Raw genomic sequence first — 25,689 nt, 5'->3', positions numbered from 1 at the left:
ACTGGTTCTACCTCTGGCTTCCCAACAGAGGAGCTGGGATCCACACTCTACAGAACAAGGCACTTCAAGTTCAGGAGAGTCAGGCTCCTGCCTTCCTCCAGCCAGTACCTTTGCTTTCCTCTTCCTTACTTGCCCCTGCAAAATGACCAAGAACTGAGGTAGGCATGATGGCAAATAAGGAGCAAAAAACAACCTACACAGCTATTTTAAAATGTTTGTGCAATGCCTCTGACTTTTTTTTTCTGTACAATGTTCACTTTTTCATGTCAAGTGAAGTAGAATATTCCATAGCCATTTCAGCATCACATCTAAGATACAGCACTCCCCCATCTGACACACACTTTACATTTTTCATGGCGTATATGAGTCACCTGATCAATGGGATCTCCAGCTTTTCTAACTCATTTATAGAGAGTTTCTGTGCACAAATTAGGTTTGGGGTTAGGGTTAGGGGTCTATCCAGGAGTGAACACAAGGAAACCAGCTTCTCTTGAAGCCTCAAGGGTAAGGAGAACATCTTTTTCTGTTTACCTTTTCTTTGTTGTGTTTATTTGAGGGAGACTGGGAGCTGATGGAAGTGCTAAGGACCCTTAAAGCATGCCTTGGTACCTTCGCTTGAGTAAAAGTAAAATAAAGCAGTGTTCTCTTCTCATTTTTAGAAGTAGCCTTGGCAAGACATACTTTTCCTCAGAGCAGGTGCCTTTGAAGAGATATCTCCAGTGACAGTTCAAATAAGGCAATTTAATCACATGACCCCACCAGACAAGTCCGACTCCCTCCACCCCAGAAGCCACAGCACATCACCAGATCTTTGTATTTTAAGCTAGCTAATCTCAAACAGAGCTTACAAGTCTAGGTAAATTGTTGTCTAGCTCTATCTATGCTTCATTTCTTACATCTGACTTGTTTTCACAATATTTTACACAATGGCATACAAATATTTAATCGGATTGCCAATTCTTTTTTTTTTTAAGACCGTTAAAGAATTTTATGTTCCTCTCCTGCATCTCTGTCAAGTATCAGCTATTGGATGATGCAGACTTGTTTGCAAACTGGCTTTAGCCCCACAACATAGCTTGTGATGCTGGATGACTCATTGGCCCTGAAAAACTGATATTTTCAGATGGCCTCTTTTGGAGTTCTGTCATTTCAAGCAGTTTAAACTCAATCCCCAAGCTGCCAATAGAGTACCCTCTCTCCCCCCACCAAAAAAATAACAAGCTCTGTATTTTTAAATTGCTTAAAAAGACAATACAAAGTAGTAAGACTTTTGTAAACCATAGAGCAATCTGTTTCCTACACAAGTCTCAGAAATGCATATAAGTATCACCTGAACATTATTTTAGACGTGGAGTCTTTATATTATAAACCTATTACCGCTTAACTCCAGCTAATTATGCATTTGTCACATTGCAAAGTGCCTGTGGAAACCTATTTTAATAATATTTTAATAACATTATTTTCTTATGCACAAAAACTGATTTTAGATGTCAACCACACACTGTGAATAAAGCAAAATTCAGTCCAAATCATTAAAAATATAAATGTCTGGCACCAGATGTACTTACTGAAAAATAAACTCTCAAGGACTCAATAAATGGATACATCCCTTTTCAAGTCTCTACACCCACTCTAAATCAGATTTGCAATAAATCTAAGTTGGTACCCGTGGTATAAACATCAAAATCAAGAAGCAGAGTCATGGCATATGACCAAAGAACCATACAATCTCTCTTCCAGTCATTAGAGGCAACTGTTTTTGGTGACCTTTGGAGGTACAGTAAGTAGTCAGGCATAACAATCTCTGAATTTCAAAAACTAAGAACCTAAAATATTCTCACTTCATGTTCTTACTCATTTAAGCAAAGACCTACTAATAAACAAAAATTAACCATTTAGAATGCTGATAAATCAATAGAAAAGAAACCATATTTTTAAGGAATAAGAAAAGAATATTAGGCTGGGCTCGGTGGCTCAGTCTGTAATCCCGTGCTTTAGGAGGCCGAGGTGAGTGGATTGCCTGAGCCTGCGGATTCGAGATCCACCTGGGCAAATTGGTGAGACCTCATCTCTACAATAAATCAAAAAATTAGCCAGACATGGTAGCGCGCACCTGTAGTTCCAGCTACTTGGAAGGCTGAGGCGGAAGGATTGCTGGAGCCCAGCAGGTCGAGACTGCAGTGGCCGGGAGCGGCCACTGCACTCCAGTCTGGGCGACAGAGTGAGACTCCAACTCAAAAAAAAAAAAAGAAAAGAATATTAAACATGTTTTCCCTTGTTCCTCAATTTTACTGGAATTGATTTTCACCACTAGATTTTTCTCAGTTGTTGATGTCAAGTGTCTGAACCCTTCATGAGCACTGCTCTGCTGTTTGCTGTCTTGCTTCACTTTGTCAGTCTTTTCTACCTCCTGAAGAAATCTCTCAGCTGTGTGTATCCTTGCATAGGTCTGACCCCTTCCTCTTTCAATTCTGCTTTTTTTATCCTGGTAACAAATGATGTCACTCATCAGCCAAGATGTCTGTCCTGGTTCTTTCCAATGAAAGTCCCAGGCTGTCTAAGGGAACAAATTTGTAGCTTAAAGTTTTAAGACATTATATGCTTTTACAAAGCTTCTAAAATATGTTCAACTAAATCAAAGAGCAAGAACCCCCAGTTTCTTCATACTTCTCTGACAGTCCACACTGGGTAAACAGTCTCTATAGCTGCTGTTGTAAAGCAGGAATTTACCAGGTTACCGCCAGAGAAAAGCAAGATCACCAAAGGTGGCAGGTGCTGTTTCTAGGCTTTTCGTGATATATTAACTTCAACTAGGATCATAATTTTCTCTGCAGTTTGAGCTACTTAATAAAGCCTTCCCCTTTTAGAGTTAAATCAGAGTTAGATACCTGGTCCTCACAGACACAAGAGCCAAAATGCAAAGTGTGCATATATGCATGCGTGTGTGTGTGTGTGTGTGTGTGTGTGTGTGTGTGTGTGTGTGTGTGTGTTTGTGTGTGTGTGTGCGCGCGCGTGCAAAGGTCACATCTACAAAACAAAAAAGTTAAACCAGAAAGCTTCCCTGCTTGCCCAAAGTGGCATATTGGATGCTTACTATAAATAGCGACCCTCCAACCCTGCCTATTTAAGGTAGGCTTGGACCTGAAATTCATATACATTTGGGGAATTCAACTATTGTATGGAGTGAGATCAACCTGATTGTAAGTAAGTAAAATATAACCCTTTTGTACAATCTTCACAGAAGAAATTGCAACTATTGACAGTTCTGATACCTTATGTAAGATTAGAAGCCGATTTCAAGAAAGGCCATTGAGGTGTTGAGGAACAGGTCAAGGAATGGATCTGACATGAGCTTGTTTGTTTGATTAGAAAAGGTGTATATGGGGGCTTGAATCACCCACTTGATATGACCTTTGGCCCCAGTACTTGAAGTTCAGGGTAATCTACACCTTGCTCTCCTTTCTAGTCACCCAGTTGCCAGAGACCCAGCATCAGCACCTCAGTGAGGCTGATTGTATCTTACTAGCCACTGGGTTGCAAAGGAGTTATTTTAATTTTAGGGAACACAATCCAAGACCTGGGGTGTTCCCCAGTTGGGTGTGCCTCAAGGACATTTCTCAAACACCTCCCCAGCTCAATACTCAGACGTTCCTTACTTCATGGGTTTGGGGCAGCAGGAAGTGTTCTCATGCTTCCAAGAGGTTGTTATTGAGAAACTGAAATGTGCTAGAAAATGCATTTCTACCTGCTGAGTTATAGAGTTGACCAGGTCATAATCCTAGTCCTCCAGATATCATGGACTCAAAATTCAAATGTTGAAGTCCTAACCCTCAGAACCTCAGAATGTGACTGTATTTGGAGACAGGGTATTTTCACGGGTGACTAGGTTCAAAATAAAGTTACTAGGGTGGGTCCTAATGTAGCAGGAAGACAGAGAGATCGTGACACCAAGACTATTATAGGAAGTGGCACTTTATTACGCTGGCTGTCCCAGCGGACTTGAGGGGCTAATGCATACAAATCGAGCTCCACAGAATGGGAGAAGCGGGGTTTTATACCTTCATTTAGGTAAGGGCAAGAGGTCGTGTTGAGCGATTACACATCCCCTTTGGAATTTACAAGGTGGTGTTCAGAAAAAATCATATCTTTCAAAGGACAATTGGTTTCCAGGAACTGCAGGATTGTAAACCGTCAACTTCAGAAGAGGGGTTTTGGATAAGTCTGTGAATGTTACTCTTTTGCCTTTCCATGAAAGCCATCAGTCTCTGGCCATTTGGCCTTTTCAAACAAAACCAGCCTGGTGGGTCTTTAAAACTTGCAGCTTGGCTTTCAAAAGGAGATACCTTTAACTGCTACCAACCCCCCTTTCTGCCACATCACTAATCCAATATGACTATGTCCTTATAAGAAGAAAAGATTAGGACATAGACATACATATGAGAGCACACTGGGAGAAGACAGCCACCTCCAAGCCAAGGAGAGAGGCCTGAGGTGGAACCAACCCTGCTGACCATTTGATCTTGGACTCCCAGCTTTCAGAACTTTGAGAAATTACATTTCTCTTATTTAAGCCACTGAGTTTGTGGTACTCTGTTATGGCAACCCAAGTAGACTAATACACCATAATTGATAGTCTAGTGTGAGGAGTCAGGCAATAATGAGCAAAAAAGTATTTTATAATAACTATAATTACTTATGTAGTCTTCATCTTCATCTTCTGCTTGCCAGCATTGTAAATGTTTTATATTATCTCCTTTTATCCTCACTACAACCCCATAAACTATGTATCACACTCTACCCATTGTACAGATGAACAAAGTGAAGCATGGGGAACTTAGGGACTTGCCCAATGTCTTACAGCTTAAATAGTGGAGCTGAGATTTAAAGCCTGTCTGATCAAAGAATACACTGTCCATCACATACATAGTGAAGGCGATATGTTTCTGCAAGATAAATCAAGCAGAAAAAAAAGTTAGAAAGAGATGGACATGGAGACAGTAACTAGGCTAGATGTGGTATTTAAAAATACCTCAGAGGAAATGAGATTGTAACCATAAGCTGGGTGATATGACAGAGAGAGCCATGCAAAGAGTTAGTGGGAGAGCTTTTCAGGCAAGCACAATGACCCCAAGGAGGGATTGGCATGCAAAGAATAGCAAGAAAAACAGAGACTGCTGGCATAAATGATGGGGAGAGGGCTTCAAAATGAGGGTGGAGGGGAGCCCGGAACAAATCCTGCAGAGACTTGGAGGTCATATGAGTCTTAGATTGCATCAGAAGTGTGCTGGAAAGACCTAAAAGGGTTTTAAACCAGGGAAACACATCATCTGATTTTCACTTCAAAGTCAACGATGTCTCTGCTGCCATGTAGGCAATAAACCCCAGGAGGCACAGGAAGAAAAACAAGAAGACCAGTCAGGGATAGACCAGGTAAGCAATGAAGGTGGCTTGAATTAAGCTAGCAGCTGTGAAGATGGTGAGATGTGGTCAGATTTGGAATTTACTTGAAATATAGAGCCCCATGGTCCTCCCCCTGAAGAAGCTTAAACTCAATTTGGAGAAAAATGATCACAGGTGAGACCATGGAAGAACAATTAAGGGCTAAATTATGAGATATTACCTGTGAGTATTAGGATTCAGCAGAGAAAGGAATCAATGTAGGACTGAACAGCAGGCAGGGTTGGGATTATTCCTGCCTGGGGAGGCAGCAGGAGCAAAGATGGAAATATGCGTCATGCTTGGCATCCTGCCCAGCTAGAACATGTATACTAGGGCATGCTACCCTGGGCTTCAGAGCCAGAGTATGGTGTGTCTGATGGAGTACACAAAGAACATGGGGAAAGGGACCGGCAGGGGAAAAGTGTAAGGAGAGAGAATTAAAGGGCAAAAAGACCAGAGTCCAGGAGATAAGCTGAAAAGGCCAAATGGCCAGAGACTGATGGCTTTCATGGAAATGCAAAAGAGTAACATTCACAGACTTATCCAAAACCCCTCTTCTGAAGTTGACGGTTTACAATCCTGCAGTTCCTGGAAACCAATTGTCCTTTGAAAGATATGATTTTTCTGAACACCACCTTGTAAATTCCAAAGGGGATGTGTAATCGCTCAACACGATCTCTTGCCCTTACCTAAATGAAGGTATAAAACCCCGCTTCTCCCATTCTGTGGAACTCGATTTGTATGCATTAGCCCCTCAAGTTCGCTGGGACAGCCAGCGTAATAAAGTGCCACTTCCTATAATAGTCTTGGTGTCACGATCTCTCTGTCTTCCTGCTACATTAGGACCCACCCTAGTAACTTTATTTTGAACCTAGTCACCCCTGAAAATACCCTGTCTCCAAATACAGTCACATTCTGAGGTTCTGAGGGTTAGGACTTCAACATTTGAATTTTGAGTCCATGACATCTGGAGGACTAGGACAGTGTATTCTTTGATATTTTATTAATTCAGGAGAGTTGAAATGGGGGCATGCTATCATGAAGACAAAAGTATAAATTGTAGCCTAGAGAGCCCAAAGACTCAGTACATTCTAACTTCATAATTGAGATTTTGTTTCTATCTTTTTTTAGTTGCCCATAGTCTTATTATGGAACCAGGAAATTTCAGACCTATATAAATCAATAAAACTATTTGCTGGTCTACCAAAACCCCACATGGAACAGAGAGATAGCATATATCCCTTTATCCTTACACTGTCATTAGGTTGTCAGAATCCCTGAAATGAAAAACCAGGGCTGCTCAAGTCCCAAAATTGACTGGAATCACTTGTAGGGCTTTTGAGGTAGTACGTGTATTTTGAAAAAGCAAATCCATAATTAAAATAAAAATTGTGGAAAGTGAAAACCCTCCCTACACTCCAGCCCTCAGTCTCCTGTCCCAGAGGTGACCACGGTTACCAGTTTCTTGTATATTCTTCTAGAAATGTTCCATTCATATGCTCACATGTATGTGTGTTTACATGTCCTTAGTTACACATCGTTTTTTTTAGACTGGAAAATATAGTTTATTTAGAAAGGAAATTAGAGAGAGAAGAGTGAAGAGATTCACCTCCCCGAGGTAGAGAAGGGAACCAAAGCTTAGGAAGCATGGCAGAGGTCATAGCACAGAGAGTACATGGCCTGGCCAAGTGCTTAACAAAACAATGGCCAGTTACACATCCTATAACATTTTCAAGTAGATAGATAGATAGATAGATAGATAGATAGATAGATAGATATAGATAGATTTTTTTCCTTAGATGAAAGTCTACCATATACTCTCTTATAAATAGCCTTTTCACTTAACATATCTTAAAGATTTTTCCATTAAAATTACCTATTGCTATATTTGGTCTTTTATTTATTAGAGTTGCTATTTTTCATTAAGCCTCCACATCTTAAAAATATTTTTATTGTTCTTTATCTTTCATTTTATGTTCCATATTTGCTTTGCTTTGTTTGTTTTGTTTTGTTTTGTTTGCAATTTGCAATTTTGCAAATTTAGTAAGCTGATACTCTCATTTTGTTCTTCTGTCATATATATTCTACTTATATCTCTGTTCTTTAGACATTTTCTCCCCATCACAAACTATATTTAAATTCAGGGGATATTTTATTTTCTATTTTTATCTACCTTTCCTCCTTCTCCTTCACTGCCTGGTTTTTATTGGTTATGCTGTTATCCCTAGTTTATCTAGTGCTTACTTTTATTTCTTTAAATAATATTGCTATAGTTCCCTTACTTTTTTTTTTCAGCTTTAAAGATATCTGGCTCCTCCTGCTCTTTGGCGCAAGAAACTTAGCTTTTTCTCACCACCTTCTATCTTTTTTCTTCCTTTCTTTCCACCTGGATTTTGTGTGTTGTATTATTATTTTAACATTATAGTGCTTTTCACCTCTTTATTATTTTATGTAATCATCATTTTCATGACTGTTTTATCCTTAGATCTGTGTGTAAATGTATTCATCACTCACTGCAATTTTTTGTCACTGTTTCTCTATTCTTCTCTCGGGCAGGTGAAGTTTTTCTTCATGATGTCGTCAAAAAGGCTCATGAAGAATTTTATTCCTGAGTGCTTGAATCTTTCAAAGATATCTCTCAGGCACCTTTTTGCTTGAAGACCATCATGACTAGGTATAAAATTGTAGTGTCTCACTTTGTCTTCCTAAGGACTTTAGATCACCATCCATTGTTTTTTAACCATTAGTTATTTCTAGAGAGAAGTGCAAGACAGTCTGGTTTTTGTCCATTTTCTGTGTGCTCTTTATGCTTTGATGCTTGTAATTCTTTTTATTATTTATTGAAGTCCAGTAACTATATTAGGTTATATATCAATGTCTGTGACTCTCCTTCCCCCTCCAGAACATAGCATGCAATCAATATTAAGAAATGAGTTTAATATGAAAATTTTCTTAAATGCTATATACAAATATTTTTTCTGCTAACTTATTCTGCTTTTTCCTCCAATGACACAAATTATGAATATGTTGAGTCATCTTTTTCTGTCTTCCATGTCTACCATTTTCAGTTTAATATTTTTTTCATTTTATTTTCTATATGTTGTCAAGTCTGTACTCTAGTGTCCCTGTTTATATTTTCATCAGTTCCTTTCTTTTTTTCCAAATCTAACATGACATATAGTTCTGTACTCACTGTATTTACTTTACTATTTTTATATTTACTATTCATTTTACTTTGCTCTTCTAGGACATTTTTCAGTTCTGCTTTGTCTTTTTTTTTTTTTTTTCCTGTCATATTTTGGATAGATCCTCTGTTGGTTCTGCATAAATGAGAGAATTTCTTTCTAGATCAGTGATTTGTGAAAAGATAGTGTTGAGAAGGGCCCAGGGAGTATTGTGACATAGCAAGGAGTCTGTCAGGCTCAGAGCAAAGCTCTAATGCCAGGTTTTGTTAGAGGGTTTAGTCTATGTAACCACAGCTAAGAAAGATTGGCAGCTGCAGAGCTGCTCACCCTCCACAGTATCTACTCCATGCAGCCACACAGAGAGAGACTGTCTTTAGCAAAATAACATATCTGAGCATTTTCTCCTTTTCTTCTGCTTCCTCAGGCCCTCTGTGTTGTCATATGTTGTCCAAGGAGGCTCCCATAGCCAGTACCACATCTTAATATTGTTGTTCTAAACATTGGTCATGCCTTGGAGTGCTCACGAGGGAGAAGGCCACACTAAGCTGGCTATGGCATAGATTTCTCGTGCTGGGCATCCTTTCTCATTGACTGCCTTCATCCTGGCCCAATTTCTGCTGCATGTAACAAGAGCTCTCCCTTTACATATATGTTCTGGACATTTCTCCGCTTCATCAAAAATTATTATCTCTGTTTTTTGGTCTCTTTGTGGTTTCCAGAGAAGACAGAGAAGCCTTTGTCCTACCATCTTAAAATTAGCTATCTCCATAGAGAATTATTTAAAGAAATGCATATTCTTTGCTTCTATCCCCAGAGATTTTGATTCAGTAGGTCTGCACCAAGGCATAGGCATCTCAAGTTTCAAAAAGATCCTCAGGCAATGAATTTGGAGTGTTTGCGATACAACTCAATGCTACTTCCACTGGAGTACAGAACTGGTGAATCATGCAGGAGGATTACACATGGGAAGGAAACCAAGTGGCATGTATTCATCCAGATCTGCAGACTAACCACAAAATTCTTCCAGGGCAGAGACCATTATTCTGACCTGAGGCTTAAGAGAAGTAGTATACACTCACTATACTGATGTTCCCATTTTTTTTAGTTAAAAATAATTCAAATCTACAGAAAAGAAACAAGAATAATACAGTGCACATCGCATACATCGCATGATGTACCTGCTACCTATTCCTAATGTTGCAAACATTTATAACATTTGCCTTATTTCTCTCTCTCTCTCTCTCTCTCTCTCTCTCTCTCTCTCTCTCTCTCTGTCTGTCTCAATATCATTACCCCTAAGTATTTGAGTGTGTATCTCCTAAGAATGTCGACATTCTCTACACTGATTTGAAGTTCACCTGGTCCACAGGCCCGCCAACTTGCTCATCTAGGTAGAGACAGAAAACCAAGAACAGAGAGGATGGCTTTACCTAAGACCAGAAGCACAAAATCACTAAGTACAGAAACAAACAGCAAGGATTAGGGAGAAGCTAGGAAAGATGATAGCAAGATTTCCTGGTGAAAGATCTAAGCCACAAGAAGGAAATAAAAGTGTTTAAGCTGACTGTTGCCGTAGGCACAGAGTGATTCTCTCCCCATCTCACTAGGGAATGTGGCCCAGCAAATGCTACCACATTGTATGGAATTGCCTCTGTGATATTCAGAGAGCAGAATTATGTGATGTTAAAATGCAGGGAATCTGAAGAGCCTCCAGAAATGATGTTTGGACCTCTTCCCTCCCGCTTCCCGCCCCCATGTCTCTGGCCATGGCTTTCTGAGTGACGAAAAAAGCAAGCGCCATCTGCCCCAGCGCCCAGTCCCAGGGAGGATAAAGCCTTAGGAAAGAATTCCTGCCTAGAGCTCCCCACTTCCACCCCGTCTCCCTTGCCTTCTGCTGTCCTCAGGGACAGGGAACCTGAACAGCTGCTGCCTGTCAGGGACAGAGGCCCTCAGCCTTGCTTGGCCAATAACCCACCTGATAGCTAAAAGTGGAAAGATTCATGAATTCCTTTCTTATGGATAGGTATCAAAGAATTAGGGACCACAGAACTGTCAGTGAGTAGCCTATTATCGGGAATAAATGGTTTTGAGAAATATTTTGCCACTTTTGCACAGGACTGGGTTTCACGGCTCAGCAGCACTGAAGGGTCACATGAACACAGCACATGATTATGCAATGACTGGTCCACAGGGGAGCGAGGGTCCCCAGCAGATGCAGTCATCTTGTCTTCTGCTTCTGAATTGGAAGTTTACTGTTGAATTTTTGGTCTCATAAGGAAAGCTATTTTTTCTGCTCCATTTAATTTTTTTTTTTCAGTCACAAAGCTGTTTAAACCACATACATGATACAAACCCATATTCCATGACACAGACTCTGACTCTAACCATCTTTCTCTCTCCTCTGGTTCTGTATTGAAAGATTCCAGGGACAGCAAGGTGAGGGTCATGATAGTTCTCCAAGGGCAGAAAAAAAGGAGTTTGAAGACTAAATTCTAACCTTTAATATCTTATCCAAATTCCTAACTAAGAGGCTTGGGGAGTCATGCCTGATAAAGACTCATCAGATAAGGTTTTATTACCCTAATATACTGAAGTTTGTTTTCCAACCTGACTCTGGCATAATATCACACAACAGATACAGAAGGAAATCAAGTATTTTATGACACTTCAGATCAGTCTCTTGGGGACTCTTAGACTCTGGGCACCTTGTAAGACACTTATCTATCCTCTCTGAAGTCTGAAACATATAGGACTTATCTACATATCAAGAAACTTGGATTCCCCCCACCCCTTATCTCACAAAAGACATCTTCGCTACTGATTTCCAAAATTCCTTAGATAGAACCTACAAATTGCCAGTCAAGAAATCTTTGAGCCCACCTATAACCTGCAAGCCCCTGCTTAGAAATTCCCTGCTTCCCGGGCTGAACCAATGAAAATATCACTTAAATTGCTTTACAGTTTTTGTAACTTCTGCCTCCCAAAAATGTATAAAACCAAACTGCAATTGAACCATTCCAGATACATACTTTCAAGACTTCCTGGGGCTGCATCTCAGGCCTGGTTACTCATATTTGGCTTGGAATAAATAAACATGGCTTCAAACATATTTGTCTAAACTTGGAATTTTTGCATCATTAGTTTGAAAGGAAATTCTTAAGGGAATAGAATGTCCACTCTTCCTTTTCTTTAAAGCTCTGGACCATTAACGTCATGTCCCACTCCATAATTTTCCAAGAACTGCACCCTCACTGTAACACTTAGAGTGATAGCAGGCTAGAGTGGTGGGAAGTAGAAATGGGGTTGAAACAGTGAAGAAAGAAACAAAGAAAAATAAAGATTTTTTATTGATTCCACTGTGGTCAGAGAGTATACTCTGCATGATTTCAATTCTTTTAAATTTTTTCAAGTCCTAACCTAGTACATATTCTGTGGACACTTGAAAAGAAGGTGTATTCTGCTGTTGTTGCATAGGGTGTTCTATAAATGTTAATCACATCCTGTTGATGGATGGCATTGTCGAGTTCCTGTATATTATTGCTGATTTTCTCTCTACTTGTTCTAGCAATTGTTAAGAGAGGGGTGTTGGAATCCTCAACTATGTTTGCAGATCTGTTTATTTCTGCTTTCAGTTCTGTCCATTTTTGCCTTGCATATTTTGTGGCTCTGTTGTTTGATGCATACACATTTAGGATTGCTATATATTGTTGGTCAATTAACCTTTATTTTTATTGATAAATAATAGTTGTTCATATTTATGGGGTACATATGATATTTCGATAAATATACACAATGTGTGATGATCAAGTTAGGGTAATTGAAATATTCATCACCTCAAAAATGTGTTATTTCTTTGTGTTGGAAACATTCTAAATCTTTTATCCTATTTTGAGATATACAATAAATTACTGTTAACTATTGCTGTCTTACTGTGCTATTGAACTCTAGAGCTTATTTCTTCAATCTAACTGTATTTTTGTACTCATTAATCAACATTTTTTCCTCCCCCACCCCACCTTTCCCAGCTTCTGGTTACCACCATTCACAACCTCATACCAGATCCATAAAATCAACTTTTTAGTTCCCACACATGAATGACAGCATGCAATATTTATCTTCCTGTGCTTGGCTTATTTCCCTTAACATAATTTCCTCCATGACTGAACCTTTATTATTATGCAATTTTTCTCTCTATCTCTCATAATTTCTTTCCCCTGAAGTCTCCTTATATAATAATATAGCTGTGCCTGCTTTCTTTTGATTAATGCTTGTGTGGTACATCTTTTTTCATCCTTTTACTTTCAACTTACCCATACCATTATATTTGAAGTGGATTTCTTTAAACACCATGAGTTGGAGTTGCTTTTTATACATTCTAATCTCTGTCTTTTAATTAGCATATTTGGACCATTTATATTTAATATAACTATTAGCATGTTAAGACTTAAGTCTGCCATTTAATTTTTTGTTTGTTTTTTGTTTGCTTTTTATGTTTTATAATTCTCTGAGTTTCCCCCTGAATTTCTGTAAGCTATTTTCTCATTTTTTAAATTCAATTTTTGATTTATCTATAATGTTTTTAAGTGTATCTCTTTGTTTAGTTTTTTAGTGGTTGTTCCAGGCACTACACTAATACATACACACACATATACATATATGTATATTTAAATATCTTAACTACTACTGTTAGTATTTTACCAATTCAAAGGAAACATAGAAATCTTAGCTCGCTTTATAACCATCTACCTTCCCCTATTTGTAATAAAACTGTTTTAAATATTTCCTCTACATGCATTAAGAACTACATTAGATCATGCTGTAACTGTGGTTTAATCATCAAGCATAATTTAGAAAGTTCAAGAGGGAATGAAAAACCTTATTGTATTTGCCTATATATTTGCTCTTTCCATATCCTTTCTACTTCTATGATATTCCAAGATTGTTTCCTTTGTCATTTCCTTTTTTTTAGAGAAATTTATTTCTTTTAGGTTAGGTCTGTTGGTGACATATTCTCTTTATTTACTTTCATCTGAGAATGCCTTGGTTTCCTCTTAATTCACAAAGGATATTTTTGCTGGTATAGAATTCTAAGTTGGCAACTCTTTTTTTGCCCATAGTTGAAAAATATGATATTTCTTTCTGGCCTCCACAGTTTCTGATGAGAAATTCACTGTCATAATAAATTACTCTTTTCTTATTGGTAATGCATCATTTCTCACTGGCTGCTTTCAAGGTTTTTTCCTTTTTCTTTAGTTTTCAGAAGTTTGTCATGTGTTTTTGTGTGGATTTCTGAGTTTTTGTTGTATGGGATTCACTCCTCTTCTTGAATCTGTAGTTTATTTTATTTGTAAAGATTACAGAAATTCTTTTCTTGAATACATTAGAGTCTTGCCCTCTTTCTCCTGATACTCTGTGCCATTAATGTTAGCTATTTTGTTATAACTCCACATGTTCTCAAGCCTCTATTAATTTTTTAAGCCTACTTTCTCTCAATTGTTCAGATTAGATAATTTATATTGTTCTATCAACAAATTCACAACTTCTTTCCTCTGTCTTCTCCTCGCTGCTGTTAAGCCTAGTCCTTGAGTTCTTTATTTCCATTATTATAATTATTTGTTCTGAAAATTTTATCTTGGTTCTTCTCTTTATAACTGGGGCTTGCTATTTGTTAAGACTTTTTTCATTTTTTTCAATCATGTTCATAATTGCTTGTTGAAAAATTTTTATGATGATTGCTTTAAAATCCTCATATAATTCTAAAATCTGTGTCATGTCAGTGTTGGTATATGTCTTTTCTCATTCATTTTGAACTCTTTGTGTTCTTTGGTGTAATGAGTAATTTTTAATTGAAACCTAGACATTTTGGGTGTTATAAGACTGAATCTTCGCTGAACCTTGTATTACAGCAAGCTTCCTCTGATATCACTCTAGTGCATTAAGGAGAGAACCACTTTACTACTTTCTGGTGGGGTGCTGGCCTCCATTGAGACTAGGGTGGGGAGAGAATCCTTGTTACTTCTAGATGGGAATAAGAATTCAGGCTCCCCACTGGGTCTTCAGTGACACCATCCTGGCTGGGACAGAAAGGACATTTTATCACTGCTTCCACAGAGTCTCTACCAACACTTTGCAGGACTGGCCTGTTACTGCTGACTGGTAATGAATGTCCTGACTCTACACCAGTTCTTTTTTTAACACCACTCAGCTGGGAATGGGGAGGGCTGCCTCATTACTCTCAGATCTGTGTGGAAGACCAGGCTCCCCATGTGTTCTCTGGGGGATCTCATTATCCTTCAGTAGAAATGAAAATCCAGGATCCCCACTCTGTCTTCCCTGACACCACCCTGGCATCAGGTTTGGATGCCTCGTTATAGCCTGGCAAGAGTGGAAGTCCAAGCTTCCCATTCAGGTTTTGCTTTGGAGTGGGATTGCTGTTTTAGGTTTTTTTTGTTTTGTTTTGTCTTTGTTTTTCTGTAGTGTTTGGCTAGAGTAGAGCGGTTAATGTCCAAAAATTTTCTGTCTTCTTGGGCTACCTCTTTCTTAGTCCTTTAACTAGAGAATGCAAGTTTTCTTGGGGTGTTTTTGTCTGCATCCATTGGCATTTCTAAGTTGCTGGTTTCTCCAGCATCTAGTGAGATATATACAAAGCAAACAGAGAACTCACCCCATGTTGTTCCTCAGGTCCCAAGGTCCCCAGCTGGACTGCCTCCTATTTATATATATATATATATATACACACACACACACACACACACACACACATATATATTTCCCCAGATTTTATTTAGTTGTTCTTAATGAGAGGAATTCACAAAGCTGAAATGGAAAATTAATTGTAATAGGGAGAAAAAAATAAAGAAGAGATAAAACAATAAAAAAGATTAGAATGGTGTTCATTTCCCTGCTCAGAGATCTCTACTGTTGAGAATCAATGTCTGGGTACCTAATGAAGTTACCTCTCTTCCCTCCTCTATCCACAAAGAAGTTCACACTGAAAATATATGGCAAGAAGCACAAAAAATGATATGGTTTTTATCCATAATTTTTTTTCAGTCTCCAGCCCCAGTAAATGTCACATTTGGTTATAAAATTAAATTTCTCAAAAGAACATTTTTTTAAATATTCCCCCAACTTAGTAGCTTTTATAACTATTGACACAGATGAGAGTTTGAACAATCACATCTTCTGACACCCTACACTTTCTTGCATGCATAAGTAACAGGCTGGCTTCCTGGGATGATTCCAATAACTGGGGCTCTCTGCTGCCCTGTTGACACCACTGTGTCAGAGTTCAGCAGGATAGTATTCTGTTTTGAGAATAAGTATCCACACCACTTCCCTGGATGCCGAGAGTGCCCCAGAGTGGCCTGGCTTGGGGAAGGAGCCATTACCATGCCCAACTGGGTTCCCTGTCTCAATAAGGGGGCTCCAAATGGGCTATCCAACACTGAACATCTTAGGCTTAAATTGAAGAAATCTCCTGCCAAAAAACTGGATCTTGGCTCTCCCAAAGTTGTGAATGATCAAGATCTAACACAGGTTGAGCCATGAATGAATGAATGAATGAATGAATCTCTTAGTTTCACTACAACCCAGCCAGTTCTCGAGGGAAAACATAACAAATTGTCTCACAGCAGCACAGCACAGCCCTAAAGGAGGAAACAGAAACTACAGATAGACATTAAAAAGCAGGAGAGAACTGGGTACTGAGGTAACCAGAGCCTGCCATGGTGCCTTTTCACAGGGTTCCCTAATACAACATTGCATAATTAGACAAATATAAAGCATCCTTGCAACCATGTCAACTTGAGTGACTCCTTAAAACAGGATCAACCTGCTGGGTCAGGTGATTATTTTCTAAACATCCCTTATACATTGAAGTAACTAGCCAATCTGACCTTTGGTTTTGCTATCCTGTCCCTATTATCACTCCCATCTGATTCCCACCACTCCACCACCCATCTCTGGTCGAATGAAAGAAACAACTCCACACAATCAAAAGCAAAAGGAATCAGGGATAATTTCTCCCTTTGAACTGTCACGGCATCCCTGAGGCAATTTTAGAAGGGCTCTGACAATTTTAGAAGGGCATCACTTCCTGGAGCAGAAATTATTCTGGAAAGTTCCGAGCATATGACCAGTCAGTATCTCATGTCAGGAAACTTATGACTGTTCAAGAAACCCCTATTTATTCTATTAATTCTTCAGTTTTGATTTGTGATTTTGCTTTCTCTTCTTTGGAAACAAAAAGGGTATCCTTTTTTTTAGTTCTTTTTTTAGTTTTTTTAGTCCCTGAAGTTGTCAAGGCTATTTCCCCAGGCTTGCTCTGATACTTTGCAAGTCAAGCCTCCAAGAATGACAAGTCCTATAACCACACTCAGAGTGAGACAGAAAGGGATAATATCAAACAGGAAGTCAAACCTGAACTGCGTCCTCAAGGAAAAGTAGGAGTTAAGTTTGTGGACAAAGATAGCAGAAATAAATGATGAAGCAATGCTGAAGGGGTTCATTTGGCTAGCGCATAGTGTGGAAATGAGAAGTGATGGAAAATGGGTCTGGAGAGGGAGGTGGAGTCCAGGGCCTGAAGGGAAGTGTCTCCACTCTTTACGGAATAGGACAGAGCTAGGAGTGCAGAGTAGCTGTCAGAGGACCCAGTGTGCCCAAAACCTGGATCATAAGCACACTGGAAAAGGAAAGGGGGGGAAAGCAATAACATGGCATCTGCTCTCTTTTCTCTTGGAAACAGAGCTTATGCATTGATGAAAGTAGGTGGGAGAGGCATTGGCTGCTGCAAAGCATAGGATTTCTGGACAATCGCCCTGGAGGCAAGACAGGAGCCCTCAGAGAGATGCTGGCCCAATAAAGAGGCCATAGAATGAGAGAAATGAGACCAAAAGGAAATTTGTGGCTGCTTGCAGTTGAGTCTTGGGAAGCCGGAGACTGAACCCAGAGCAGGTGCATCTTGGGAACAGGAGTATCTGTCTGGGGCAAGGATGCTTGCCAGTGGCGAGTATGAGCTCTGTGTGTTCCAGTTTCCTGAATGTCCTCAGTGCCTCCCTGCAATCTAGTTCAGTATTTTCTTTAAAGGAAACTTCTTCATAGGACTTTGGTGATAATGCTTGTCCTATATTTTATGATATTTCCAGGAGTTCTAGGAAAGAAGGAATGAGTCACTCACCAATATTCCAAGAAACCAGCTACCCTGGGGAATTTATAAAACATTTCCTGGATATTAATGTTGGGAGTTAAATGTTTGGCCCATAGGGTTTCATGCCGGGGAGGACACACACAGAATTGGACTTTGGAGAAACTCTGGCAGCCGTGTGGTCCTGCAGTTCTATAACTTTTATCCCCGCAACCCCTTCCTCTTAGGAATTCATATGCCCCACATGCTTCCAAGAAAGCACCCAGGAGGATGCTCTGAACACCTTCTCACCTCCTACAAATTCACATTGAAGCCCAGAAGAACTGAGATTATATTAGTACAAGATTAATCTTGAATCTGACTTATCTTTGTGAGACATCCTCAACCTTGGTGTATTAGGACCCTCCCTGGTCTGGTCAACAGGGCCACAATGATTTCATCATAAGGAGCCACAGAGAGTGACCTATGTGTAAGGAACCTTAAAAAGGATGTCTGGTGAGGCAAAGCCTCTGAGCCTTTTTGCAAAGAGGATTATATCACCAAAAGCATCCTTAATGGTCTGTCCAGTAAGAATTACCTCTCCTCCTTCAAATATACCACACAGATTTTTTTTTTCAAATCATGCAAGTTTCAGATCTTTTTAGGAAACTTTAACTCAATGTATCAGTGGTGAAAACTAGCTTTCCTCTGTAAAATTGTATCCCATTCTGACAGGCAAGTTCTTAATTATTCAAATTCCCCTGCCCTTGGGCTTGCGGGAGAGTGAACTCTCTGGGTTTTGTCCCCATGTCTCCCACTACCCTCTTCAACTGGCCAGGGTAGGTGTCCGAAGTCCAGGCCTCAGCTCTGGTCATCAAGGCCACAACAGGATCCCCCCCCACACACACACCCTGGTCCCTCTTTCCATTAATATGCCATAAACTCTTCTGGTATCTTCCCCCTCAATACCATGTATCACAGTTTTTTGGCACACATCTTACCTTCCTGAACAAACTGGATACTCTCTGAAGGCAGATGTAAAGCTGTCTTTACCCGGGCATCCAGTTATATTTAGTGCACACATTGGGCAAATCTATAAATATTTCAGCAACAGATGATTTCAGGAAAGGTCATAGACCTGGATTCTCACTGCAGCCTTCAGCATTAACAGCCTTAATTCCAGGACCTCTTGCCAATTCTTAAGGATGAGGGTGGCACAGGGTGGAGGCCACAGGTGCTGAAGAAAGACTTCTTGGGTTTGATGCTCAATTCTACTCCTTAGCTGCTATGTGACCTGGGGCAATTGGCTGAACTTCTCTGTGCCTCAATTTCTCCATCTTAAAAGTGGGGATGACAGTACCTATTTCACAGGGTCCTTGTGAGAACTAGAGATAGTCTAGTCATGTGATGATGCACTGCCAGGCTAAAATAAATGTGAAATACGTGTTAGGAGCTACTGTTTTTATATATTTTCACATCTGTATATTTTTTATTTCTGTATTTGTATATTTTTATATATTTATATTGCCCCAAATGCTTGCATGCTGGCTACCCAACTCTATTTGTTTTTCATTAGGCAAAAAAATCTGAGTGGCTCTTAAATGCTCTGGCCTATATTTTTCGGCAGCAAATCAAGACAATACAAATGATGCCATCCTGAAAGCACACGCACTTGCTTGGCTATCTGAGGATGTGGCACTTTCCATTTAAGTCAGTCCTTAGGTGACCTGCCATGGCATCACTGAGGAAAGAGGAGGAGAAAGGTGAAGAGGGGTCACACAATTGGTGCATTTGTATATAACCTTAGGAACAAGGTGGGAGATTTGAGGCCCCTCATTTAACCTGGAGGTGGAGCCCAGTTAAAGATACAAGTTCATAAAATGGCTTTTTCATTTCCCACTTTGCATAAACATTCCCTGAAATGGTTGTATTTTGAAAAAAAATCACAGTTTTCTGATGAATATAAGCACACATTTTAGAGAGATAAAAATATCCAAGATGCAAATATAACTGGTTTGAAATAAATCATCCATGATGAGTTTCCCCCTCATCCTTAAGAGCCTACTTCTGGGTAGCAGAAAGTAAGACAGTGCCACAAAAAACGCAGACCTCCGCAGGCTCTGACAGCTCCTGCCCTCTGTCTGAGGGTGCCGCGTGCACCAAAGAAGACCTTCCACCCTCTCTCAAAGCTCTGCATTCATGAACCAATTCCTCTCTCTCTCTCTCTCTGCTCCCTCTCTGTCTACACACACACACACACACACACACACACACACAGTCTCAGCCTTAGCTTTGAGCTACAGTCTCAGTTATAATTGCCCTCATTAAAAACACCTCTGTCACTTTAGACAGAAAGTATATATCTGGCATGGTCTCAGTAGAAAACCACACTCTCCTTGGCTGAAACAGATGTGTGCATATAGATTACACACACACACACACACTTCCCAAGCCAACTGCTGAGCCTTTATTTACTTTCCCAGGTGTGATAGAGAGAATATAGTCAGACAAACAGAAAATTAAATATCTATTGTCCCTGAGAGTCAATACTCTACCCAAGGAGTTTGGTATGATTTTAGCAAGACACTTAACATTTTTTTTTCAGCATCTGTGGACATGTTTTGCCCAAATATGTCATTGTGATTCCCCCAAATTTTCAATGTTTCCATTAAATATATGACAATACAATTGTAGGTGGAGTGCCATCTAGAACAAAAAAGCCCAGTTCTTCCCAAGCAGTGTGCCTCAGTTCCAGAACCTTGTACTCTGGTGGAGGGTGTTGGAACTGCAGGTGTGGTGGGTGTAGTCACCAGCTGTTGACACTCTTGATGAGTAGTCCCCTGAGGGGCAGGCCATATTGGGCCTTGTTAGCATCAGGGAAAATTGCTCTGTTATTTTTGGCACAGATGCCAGAGGTCAGTATTTGTTCCTGAATAGCAAGTACAGGTTCTAACCCTTGGCCCCCACACAGTAGCCAAACAGAATAATGATGACAAACACACACATGGAAATAACACTCGAGTGTATTTGTATTTAGGTCACGTTTGGCTTCTGCAATTCCAAGAGGTGCTTAAAGTGGTTACCATCAGCATCCAGACACTTCTGATTATGACAAACATCTCTTAAAGTATATATACATTTTCTTGGCTCTCCCAATATATTGTCTCCATTGCTCTTCGCAATTGGCCTGTGAATCAGAAGATGCAAATTCCATATATTCCCTTTTTACAGATGAGAAAACTAAAGCTTCCAATGTTAATTAATGAGTGGCTAAGAAGGGATAAAGCCAGAACAAAATCCTTTCTAGACCCAACCCTTCAGTCTCTCTCTCTCTCTCTCTCTCTCTCTCTCTCTCTCACACACACACACACACACACACACACACACACACACACACAATAATAATAATAATAGCAACCAAGCAGAATAGACACAGTAAAAAAAAAAAAAGAACAATATTTTTACAGCCAAAGTTAGCTCTTTTCTCCAGACTAGTAAAATTCCTATATTTCTGATTTCCTTTTCATTTTTAAAAGATGAGATGGTTCCCTCCAACATAAAAATCTTTGGCTTCCCAAATAAAGACATTTTTGATGAAAATTCTTGAAACAAACATCTCTATCTTTTTCAACTTAAAATACTACCAATAGTCACACTCTCTTAAAGAAGCATGTTCAGGCATCTTCTTCACGTGGCTGACTACCTCTGGGTTAGGGGGAAGAGGAGGACTTCAGCAAATTTCAAGTCACTTCTGAAATGAACAAACCAGGAAACAGTGGTCAGAAAGTAAAATGATGACTTTTCCAGGATGATAGGGATTTTCAGTGATGGGAGTTTTCTGGTCTACCACACCCTGCCTCACAGCTATGATGGTTTGACCAGTAGGAATTTCCTGATTAGGCTATTAGGAAGTGGGACTTTTGAATTTTCCAAAGTTTCCAGAGTCCCTTGACCCCATAACAAACTATTTGGTGTGCTACATGAAAGTATTTGTGCATAAGTATATTTAGAGTTAAAACTCAGGAAGGATGATCCGAAAATATAGGGGATCCTGCTGGGAATAGGTGGCATCCAGTGGAGTTCTTGGATATGGATTTGGGAAGGTCAAGGGTAAGTCGGAATTTGGGGTGTCTAGGTAGAGGGAATAGCGCTTGTCATAGCAAGAAGTTACAAAATCCCATGAATTGCAGAGAGCTGTAACTGAGGTGTGAGCAGAGAAGACAAAACCAGGGAGCCCTGGCTAAAGATGGGGACAGCATCCTTATTTGTTAGAGAAGAATTCAAGGATTTCAAGCAGGAAGTGCTTGCGCTAGGTATGTGGTTTAGATAGGTCCCTCAGGACTATTTCAAGATAAAACTTCAGTGTTGCAGGTGAGACCTGGAGCAGGTGGAGGCGATGTTAATAGTCTCCTAAACAGGCAGCAGCTAGGTAAGGTCAGACTTAAGACATGCAAAATACCAGGGGTGAGAAAGCAGGAGGAGGTGAATAGCAAGAGTCAATGGAGAGGTCAGGGCTGGATACACAAATCTGGGATTCCCAGTCATTTGTGGAAATTAGGGCATTGTTGTGGATGTGACTACTTGAAGAAAGAATGTAGGAATGGCAAATCTAGGAAACTCCAACACAGCCCTGGGATTGTTGTGTCAGGAATCTTGTCTAAATAGGATCATGTATGATGGACTTGAGATTTTGGGGAAAGTAGAGGCAATTGATAAGGGGAAGGGATCAGATAGGTGTCAATTTCTTTCTTGGCATGTCAGTCTTCCCTAAGCTTCAGTTTCATCAACAGCATCACTATGGGTTTGGACTTGACAGTCACTGAAAACATCTCTTCCAGTTTTAATATGCTGTAATTCTAAACCTCTTCCTAGTAATATAAATCCAACAACTAGGAAATGTACTGTGAAGGGAACGCTTGGCTTGAAAATAAGGAGAATGTGCTTGAGACCAAGAATGAAATGTAAATGCCGCATCGGGTAACACACCGTGGAACTGCAAACATCAACTTTCTGATAATGAGGGAGGGACATACGGAGTTTAAAGACATTCAATACATTCAATAGAATGACTTAACTACTCACACAAAAACATATGTCATGATTTCCACCATAAGTTATGGTATAGATGAGTCAGTCTGCGAGAGCTAAATTTAGGATTTTTAAGGACCTCTCCTCCCTCGATGTCAGAAGATTCCATTTAACTAAAAGAAAGAGGAAAAATGCTGACCCAGGCAGTATTCGGCACCTCTAGGACTAAGATATTGAACACATCTGAATAAATATAGCTACAAGGACCACTGACCAGTAAGACTGGTCTCCACAACGTGACAGGGTCTTGGTTCACATGAAATAAAAAATAATGACAGATAAGAAAACAAACTTGACAAGGCTTTTTAAGGACATAATACCTGGAATCTGGGTGCCTATGGTTGAGGAGGGGGAGTCTCACTGCTAGTGTCTTTAGAGAAGGGCCAAACTAAAGAGGTCAGTGATCCAGAGTAAGAACCAATTGGGCATGGAGCCAGAAAACAGGGAAGTAAAATCACAGACTAGGACACAAGGAACGATAGCGCAGCTAGAGGGACCAACACTGGACTAAGAGTTGAAGCTGAGAGTCAATGACAGAGCAAACTAAGACAGAACAAGGCTCCTACAGATCAAGGATTAATTTTTCTGAGTTCCCACCATGCAGCGGCTTTTATGCCTGAATTGTCACAACCCACTGGGATCAACTGTAAGCAACCACCATGCACAATTTTGTGAACCAGTGTTGTATGACAAGTTCCTCTCTGCTTATCTTATTTCTCTCTGCTCCATGATGCTCTTAGCCTCTCTACTGACCCACACTGTTTTTTTTCTTTGCATCTCAATATAAAGCATGTGCTAGACTAAATATTATGGGTGAGATGCCACAGCAAGCAAGTTGGGAGATTATAACTCCTTTGGTTCTCAAGGGCAGTTAGTAGTTTAGGGAAGAGGTGGCCTCCTCATTTCATGCTTATGAATTCTTGTGAAAACCAGCAATATTTGAGACGTACACAGTTGCTTGTTGCCACTGAATCCAAGCATACCCTTCTAGTTTGGGAGTAGTGCCACAAGAGGATGAATGATGATTTTGCTGACACCGAAGCCATGACACACCAACCCAGGTGTTGGCAGCATTGACATGCTCAGCTTTGAACTAGGGCTACGGGGAAAAATGAATGCTACCCTGAACCTTTAAGAACTAAAATGTTGAGGGCACAGAAGCTAGAACATGGCAACATGAAACTACGAGTAGACGATGTAATGATAATGCATGAAAGGACGTTATGGTTGTTCATGAGGTCTGTTCAAAAGGTCAGAGAAAGATGCCAATATAAAATAACAACATGCTGTTTTTTTCCTATCAGTTTGGCAAAGATTGGGAGGAGAAAATGCTCATGCTATTGGCAATTTGGCAAGAATGTAAGGAAACAAACCCTTTTATACACATCAGATATGACCTTTGTGAGGGACAGTTGAGCAATATGTTTTAATATTTATATTTTTACCCAAGTTCTATCTAACCTTAGGATTTATCCTCAGTAACAGGACAAGAGCACAACGATGTAAGCTCAAGGACACTCATCACAGTGTGTTATAAAATAGTGAAAAATTCTAAGTAAATCTAATGGAATCTGGTTGAGGAAATTATGGAATAGCACATGAGAAATGCTATGCAGTTACTACAAAATGATGTATTCTACCTTTGTTGACATAGAAAGATGTATGAAATGGTGTTAAGTGAAAAAGTTACTAACAACATCATGTGTATAGGACATATATATCTATAAAGATGAAATTGTGTGTCTATATCTGTAAATATTCACAGGTAGAGAAATGGGCCTAAATGTGTTCACCAAAATATAACAATGTTTTCCTCAGGGGATGGCATTGTGAAAGAACTATATTTTCAGATTTATAATTTTTTAGTATTTTCTGAAGTTTCTAAAATGAGTATGTTTTGTTTCACAATCAGAAAAACAAGTTGCAAAAAAAAGTAAAATAATAGTGGGCAATGTTTCACTTACTATATGTCATAAGAACTCAAGGAAATTTTTAAAACCCAAAGAAATTTGAAAAAAAATTAAAGAGAACGGTTCAGTAGAGATAACCATTATTCTTAATAACTCCACAGTTTTTTCTTAATTAGGACAGATTCAATTTCTGTAGGTATTATTCTGACTTTCAAACTCAGTGGGTTATAACCTATATCTCAGTTGAAACAAAATTTTGCCAGCCCAAAATAGATAAGGTTATAAACCCATCAAAACTGATGACTTTGAAAAGACTCCAGGAACCCAAAAAGTAAGACAAAGAAGGATGTATAAAATCTATTTCGTTTTTTGGAAAAAAGAAATATGATACAAAAATATCAGCTCCAAAAATACTAAGAAAGTTTCAACAGGGGAAAAACAGAGAGGAAAAAAATGGCATATGGATGTCAAAAATCCAGTGTCAAAGAGGTTTTGAAGACTGATCGTGTGTCACCAATTATATATATCCAAGATCAGTGTGACAGACTCATTTCTCATTTTTAATGCCCTAAAAATCTCTTCAGTGACTGATTGATAATAGAGCTATAATATGAGGGTTTTTTTAATTCATTTAACCATTGGTGAGCAAATTCTAACCTGGAAGGGAAAATGGGAGAGAGATATAATTATAACAAATCCATTATATCAACTCATATCTAGACATACTTTATATATAATTGTCTTTTCTTCTCACCTCCAGAAAAAGCACAAAGAAGAAACTACAATAATGGCCAAGTTGACAGAATCCATGAGTGAGTAACTTGAAATTTACTATTTATCTTTGGTTTTGAATGGAAAAAAACACAAAATAATGCAAAAACCACATCTCCTCGTGATCATCTGATTTACCCTTCCCTTTCACTCTTACAATGATCAAGGTCTA

At 39.4% G+C, this 25,689-nt stretch overlaps 1 protein-coding gene across 2 annotated transcripts in view; it reads left to right on the top strand.

The window, feature by feature from the left end:
• The window catches only part of KCNJ6 (potassium voltage-gated channel subfamily J member 6), a 280,916-nt gene that overhangs the window by 54,376 nt on the left and 200,851 nt on the right, over window positions 1-25,689 (top strand). For both annotated transcript variants that reach the window (XM_008073236.2, XM_021706557.1), the window contains exon 2: window positions 25,507-25,558. In XM_008073236.2, coding sequence (XP_008071427.1) covers window positions 25,534-25,558 — 25 coding nt within the window. In that variant the 5' untranslated portion in view covers window positions 25,507-25,533. The remainder of the gene's footprint in view (window positions 1-25,506; window positions 25,559-25,689) is intronic.

This window comes from Carlito syrichta, unplaced genomic scaffold (genome assembly GCF_000164805.1).
Source record: "Carlito syrichta isolate Samal-C Ts95f unplaced genomic scaffold, Tarsius_syrichta-2.0.1 Scaffold315781, whole genome shotgun sequence".
Lineage (NCBI taxonomy): Eukaryota > Metazoa > Chordata > Mammalia > Primates > Tarsiidae > Carlito > Carlito syrichta.
Note: the sequence above shows the minus strand (reverse complement) of the source record. Positions and strands in the feature narration are given on the sequence as shown.